Below are 6,225 nucleotides of genomic sequence, written 5' to 3'. Positions count from 1 at the left end.
GACAACAACGTTCCGACAACACTCATTCCCAAGTAACCCAAAACCGTGACCCGGAACTGACATGCGCCTGTGACCGTGGACAGCACTTAGTGATCCTCACCATGGCTTCGATTCGAACGCGCATGGCAGGGCAGGGAACGCATGGGAACAATCACTCCTCAAATCATTGGCCCCTGGAAAAAAGTGCCGGGAAAAGTTAAAAGGTATAGTTACAGGGGTACTGGGTGATGGGGATCCTGACCAGGGCAATACGAATGACCCGGAGGCAAGGCACCAGGGATTCTAAATCGTACACGGGTATAGGGGCATTTTTCTTACGTACACCCGCCCATGATTGGAAGTGGAGGGAGGATTCTTATTCTGGCTGCCTAAGTTCTTGTTTCCCTCGTCCTACGTGGCGTGGATTAGTAGTATAAAACATCAGCATGCCACGTCGGAAGGACCCAAAACTAATTGCAGCTTCCCACGCTAAATCAGCAGTCGAGCTTTTCCGCGTATTCATGATTCAGGCTACGAAACGGACAAGCAATAATAGAAATTATTACTGGGTTGGGGTCCTTTTCGCGAAGGCGTGATGCAAATGCGATGTGAGGGAGGGAGAAGAAAGACCACAATAGAATGGAAGAAGAATAAGAATAAAATAATATAAAAAAAACGAAGAAAAAACCACAATAAAATTTGGGGTTTAAGTTTGTTTTCTGTGGAGCTTCGAATGTTCTTCGCAGTGGAAGCGCATTGGCACTTGCAAATCTGAAGCTTTGATGTGCGTGTGGTGTGCACTCCATCTCTCCGATCTGCGTTATCTCGGTGTGTCGATAGATATGGCGGAATCACGCCTTCTTCAACCGCAGCGCTTGGTTGTCCTGCGTAGTTTTTTCTTGCATTGGTGGGTTTCTTGCGAGCACTTGGGTTTCGATTTCGGTGTCGATTTTGGTCTCTCTGGTGAGGTGGCGGGCGTCGATGTCGCGGGATTGGGGCCTCATTGCAGTGGGTTGGGGAGAGAGTGGTCTGTATGCGTGGTTTTGAGCTGATTCCGTTTGTGGGTTTCGTGATCGGGGTATAGATGTGGTCGTGGACGAATTTTGTGTGGTGTTTGCGGTGGCTTGATTAAGGTGGTGGCGTGTATTGTTGTTGAGGTTGAGTGAGCTTGAGAGTTGGAGTTTCTTCACCCTTTTGTTTCTTTTCAGTAGAGTCTATGCGAATTTCGAATTGTGTGCGATGGGTGGACTGTAGTGTGGTTGTAACAGATCGCTACTGCTGCAGTTTTGTGGAAATTTGGCTCGCTGCGTCTTCTCGATGCAATAGGTCTGTTATGTGGTGCATGGTTGTTTCTATTAATGTGTTTAGATCTCTCGTCAACGACTACTAGTGTCATTGAACGGGTGGGTGAACTCTGTATGTCCTTGCGTGGTGTTGTTAATTTGAAGCGTTTGAAATTGCCTAACTTGATATCATTCTTTCATTTTTGTGGGCTGCAGATCGTTGAGGCGATTCATGCTGGCATAGGCAAATTATCTAAATGTGATAACGTACTTGTAGCGAGCAGGATGCATTTGGACAGAGATCGGACATTTTGTTAATCAGATTTCTGCTAATTATGGCTTTTAATCTTGAGTTCATTCTCATGCAATTTTTTTACTTTGCGATAGTCAGGGTGACCTCTACAGCAAGGTTTACGCTTTCCTAGCTGTAGATCCCGATTCACCATATTCAACTATTCCAAGACAATATTGATTGTTGAGTTGGTTCATATATATATATATATATATATATATATATAGAGAGAGAGAGAGAGAGAGAGAGAGAGAGAGAGATGCTGAGGGACAAGCTGTCGAAGCCGAAACCCGAACGAATCATGAAAACCACTAAGGATGGTCATTTAGTCAATGGGCTTTATAACGATGAATATCCGGTCACCAAACATAAAGGAGCCAACAGAGTTCCATTCATAATTGGTACGTTTCGATGTAGCTCACTGGTGAATGGTTTTGGGGCGAAAAACTTATCAAGAATGAGAATTGGTCCCAACTTGTTGCTTTCTTGAGCAGGAGTGGCTGGAGGCACTGCATCTGGGAAGACAACTGTATGTAATATGATCATTCAACAGCTTCATGATCATCGTGTAGTTCTTGTAAACCAAGACTCGTTTTATCGGGGCTTAACATCGGAAGAAAAAGCGAAAGTAGGGGATTACAATTTTGATCATCCAGGTTGGTTTACTGTTTTGACGATCACTGTTAAAATCTTTAATATATCTCTCACTAAGGATGTGTATGCTAAAAGAGAGATAATTTTTTTTCTCGAATGTTTCATTTTTTGGGGATTAGCTTAATTACATAGCTTGTTGGATGTTTCAGCAATCTAGCATGATTATCTTTTCATCTGGTGTCTTTCCTGCAGTTGTACTGCAGTCTTCAATTGTTATTTAGGACTTTCTTTCAGTACTTATTGAGGTTTGTTCACTTTGTTAGATGCGTTTGATACGGAGCAGCTACTTGAATGTTTGGAGACTTTGAAAGCTAACCAGCCAATTAATATACCTGAGTACGATTTCAAGAGGCATCAACGCTGCACTGACAAGTTCCGCAAGGTAATCTTAAATGTGGTCGAAGCTTAATTCTTCGGATTTCTCCTGTTTGCTAATTTTGAGTGACGTTGAGCATATCAATGTGTTTCTAACGAAATAATTTGGTGAACAATTATGTAGGTAAATGCGTCTGATGTCATTATCTTGGAGGGGATACTAATCTTTCACGATGTTCGAGTTCGTGAATTCATGAATATGAAGATCTTTGTTGACACAGGTCAGCATTGTAAATCATCACCTAACGCAATAACTCGTTTCTGTAAGGCCGCTGTGATTTTCTGCAGTAGTTATTAGTTCTTGGCCTACCATGCAACCCGCTGAAACCGGTAGTCATTGAGGCCAGTATCGCATCTCCATAGGGACTCATGTTGAACTGTGCAGTGCAGATGCTGATGTTAGGTTAGCAAGACGGATAAGGCGGGACACCCTGGAAAGGGGCAGGGATGTCAATGGTGTTATTGAGCAGGCAAGTTACCTTTGTATTGTTTCAAACTTGTCAATGGTTTCGAGGTTTAGTCTCTACAATTCTATACTGCTCAGCTGTGCGGCTTGCCATGAACTATCACGTACAAATGATTTATTGTGTTGATTCTAACATAGTGTAAAGTCACCAAGACTAGCCAAGGTGTATTTTTATTTGTTTTTTTTAAATTCTTAGGTCCTTCAACTTTTGTTCTGCTTAGTGTACTTAGTTTGCATCTCGGTGTCATTATGCAGTACGGGAAGTTTGTGAAACCCGCTTTTGATGATTTTGTGTTACCCACAAAGAAGTATGCGGATGTAATCTTGCCTCGTGGAGGAGACAATCACGTGGCTATCGATCTCATTGTGCAACATATACGCACCAAACTTGGTCAACACGATCTTCGCAAGATATACCCTAATGTTTTTGTGATTCAGTCTACCTTCCAGGTGAGTTGAATCTGCTCTCCTCTCCGCGCCTATGATATCATAGTTGGATTTATATCATTGGGTAAGGCCTTTTCTTACGTGAAAAGATAGCTGTTGCTCATATATGAAACAATTGTTTGAGGTTATTCACAGTTCCCCTCTTTTACTCGTTCTGTATGCCTTATCCTTTTAGGTTCGGGGGATGCATACATTGATTCGTGATCAAGATACAAAAAAACATGACTTCGTCTTCTATTCTGATCGTCTAATTCGATTGGTAAGTCCTTAGGTCACTGTGATTTCCTCCATCTTTTCTTCATCCCACTGCTGTCGCTCTAATCACTACACTCTATCTAGTGTGGAGCGCAAGGTTGAGAATGATTAGTCTAGGCGCATAAAGCTGAGATGGTAAACGTTGGTACCTGTAGGTAGTAGAGCATGGATTAGGTCATTTGCCATTTACGGAAAGGCAAGTTATCACGCCAACAGGTGCAACCCACACCGTTTTCCATGATGAACTTTATGACTAGCTCTGCGAAACCAAGTAGCTTAGTGCATTTCCACATGATCTGCAGCAATACTTTGTCGAACGACTGCTGCTGGAAACTCTTGAAATTTGCTGATTTTTCATCTTTTGCGAATTGGCAATTAATACAGGATCAATATATGTTGGAGTGGATTTTTGCAAACAACTTTGTGGTGTATCCATAATAAGGAGGTATTTTTCTCTATTGCAAGTTATCATCAACCACTATGTAAATCCTCTGCGTTGAACTCGTACTGCTAGTAGTTGCGAGAGCTTGGGTTCAATTCACTGTGTATCAAAAAGCTCCTTACATAGTACAAGTACCTAATTTGAATAGCTGAAATTATGTGATTGAGTGTCCCTGGAGCATTTAATGAGAATGTGGTCATCGTCCTCGCTCCTGCTTTAGTACTCTCTGTCTAGGTACAGAAGATCGGAAAGATTTTGATACATCGTGAAGGAGATAATGGGAAACAGGTATTGATTATGATGCGATTCTGTTCAGCTTGATGTTTGCCACTTAACCACAGTAATTTATTGGTAAGACTCCGTTTGTTCTGAATATCAGCAATGTTAAGAAATGTGTCTCTCTTCGAACTAGACTGATTCAACTTCTGTTTTGTAGTTGATCTACGAAAAATTGCCGCGTGACATAGCTGAACGACATGTACTACTAATGGACCCTATTCTGGGAACAGGTTAGACCCTCTTCGCCACCACTAAGTTCAGTCAGTTATTTATTAAAATTTTGTTACTCATTAGACAGACTCGTGAATCACTACCCAAATAGATCCTGACTCGTGTTGTAGTGAAATGTCATCCATTTTCTTCGGTCACATGTTCAACAACCATCACTGTGTTCCGTGTTTCAGGAAATTCTGCAATTCAAGCTATATTATTGCTTCTGCAAAAAGGAGTCCCAGAATCCCACATCATATTTTTGAATCTTATATCGGTAAGTTTCATTTCAATCTTGTTGTTTCAATGTAAAAGCTGAAGCTCAGTATGGGTTCCCTGATGAATGGCATGCAACTGTTTCCTGCAGGCTCCGGAAGGTATTCATGCTGTGTGCAAGAAGTTCCCTCTTTTGAAGATTGTTACTTCAGAGATTGATGCTGGGTTGAACGATGAATTTCGTGTAGTACCTGGTATGGGTGAATTTGGAGACCGCTACTTTGGTACAGATGATGATGGACCAGAGCAGATGTACATGTTTCCAATAGAAACGAAGTCCTCACAAGCACAGAGTCCGGCTCTGGAGATCCTAAGCAACGGCAAGAGGTAAAAAAGAAATAAAAAGTTGAAATACGTCTTCATGAATTTAGAGAATTATTTCTTAGTAAAATACAACAAATAGAAATATCGATTCATTTGGTGCAATTTTTAATTAATTTCATAATTGATTTCAACTATGTTTGATTTAACTCTACTTATATCATTATGATTGTAAATTGTATTTTGCAAGTGGTGATTTGACTCTAAATTTATTTTGATTTGAATCATTTCTTTGGAATGAATTGGATTGGATTAGGAAATTTTGTGCTAACAATGTCTTTGATATGTCTTTTTGATTATTTTAAATTTGGTATAGCAAGCATATTATAGTTGTATATCTATTCATATGTTTTGCACTCTACTTTGTAAACATCTATTAAAAACTTGATTTCAATTGCCCATTAATAGGCCAATTTTTACAATCATAATGATATAAGTAGAGTTAAATCTTAATATAACTTGTTGAAAGAATAAACAACTTTCTATTTACATAAATAAAAAATGATATTAAATAACAAATGTAAACAAATACTTATAAAACAATACTTTACTTTTTATTTTAAATATTTATATAATTTTTTGGAATTTTACTTTTTTTTTAAGATAGCTTATCCATTGTTGACCATCCCACCATTTCCAATCTATACGATATCTTATTTTGGCTAGCCCGGCCACCTATTGTCCACTAGGTTTGACATTTTGTGGTCAACAACAGGTCACTGGCCAAGTGTAAATGGATTGAACTCTGATCAGAATGGGTTTCTAGCCACTATCAATAACTAGTTTCTGCATTAATGGAGTTGGACGTATGAGGCGGCTAGTTATGGATCGGCAGTTGCTTTGTTTATGCTCATGCTGTGGTTGGTATGTGTGCTTTTGATCTTCAAAGTTGCATTGGCCACATCGCAAAAATCTTTACACAACTAGATGTAAATAAAATGAAGGT

General features: G+C 39.9%; 1 protein-coding gene across 2 annotated transcripts; it reads left to right on the top strand.

Moving 5' to 3' along the window:
• Nucleotides 1-726: 726 nt before the first annotated feature.
• LOC112286752 (uridine/cytidine kinase UKL1, chloroplastic) lies at nucleotides 727-5,433 on the top strand. 2 transcript variants are annotated; one of them, XM_090252948.1, is made up of 13 exons: nucleotides 727-886; nucleotides 1,479-1,955; nucleotides 2,049-2,210; nucleotides 2,472-2,590; nucleotides 2,708-2,804; nucleotides 2,974-3,053; nucleotides 3,305-3,499; nucleotides 3,672-3,755; nucleotides 3,907-3,947; nucleotides 4,136-4,196; nucleotides 4,630-4,702; nucleotides 4,877-4,959; nucleotides 5,050-5,433. In XM_090252948.1, exons 2-13 carry the CDS (start codon nucleotides 1,814-1,816, stop codon nucleotides 5,287-5,289), a joined length of 1,377 nt encoding a protein of 458 aa, XP_090109074.1. In that variant the 5' UTR covers nucleotides 727-886; nucleotides 1,479-1,813; the 3' UTR covers nucleotides 5,290-5,433. The 2 variants fall into 2 exon arrangements, with proteins under 2 accessions (XP_090109074.1, XP_024384755.1); XM_024528987.3 differs by lacking the exon at nucleotides 1,479-1,955 and having other exon boundaries at nucleotides 746-886.
• Nucleotides 5,434-6,225: the final 792 nt, after the last annotated feature.

This window comes from Physcomitrium patens, chromosome 9, assembly GCF_059467195.1.
Source record: "Physcomitrium patens ecotype Gransden chromosome 9, ASM5946719v1, whole genome shotgun sequence".
Classification (NCBI taxonomy): Eukaryota; Viridiplantae; Streptophyta; class Bryopsida; order Funariales; family Funariaceae; genus Physcomitrium; species Physcomitrium patens.
The sequence above is the reverse complement of the archived record's forward strand: the minus strand, read 5'-3'. Positions and strand labels throughout refer to the sequence as shown.

Excerpts from the sequence above, each read along its gene's own strand:
- LOC112286752 (XM_090252948.1), top strand. The coding sequence starts at position 1,814 with ATGCTGAGGGACAAGCTGTCGAAGCCGAAACCCGAACGAATCATGAAA. Across the intron at positions 2,591-2,707 it reads GCACTGACAAGTTCCGCAAG|GTAAATGCGTCTGATGTCAT; the intron begins GTAATCTTAAAT and ends ACAATTATGTAG. Across the intron at positions 2,805-2,973 it reads GAAGATCTTTGTTGACACAG|ATGCTGATGTTAGGTTAGCA; the intron begins GTCAGCATTGTA and ends TGTGCAGTGCAG.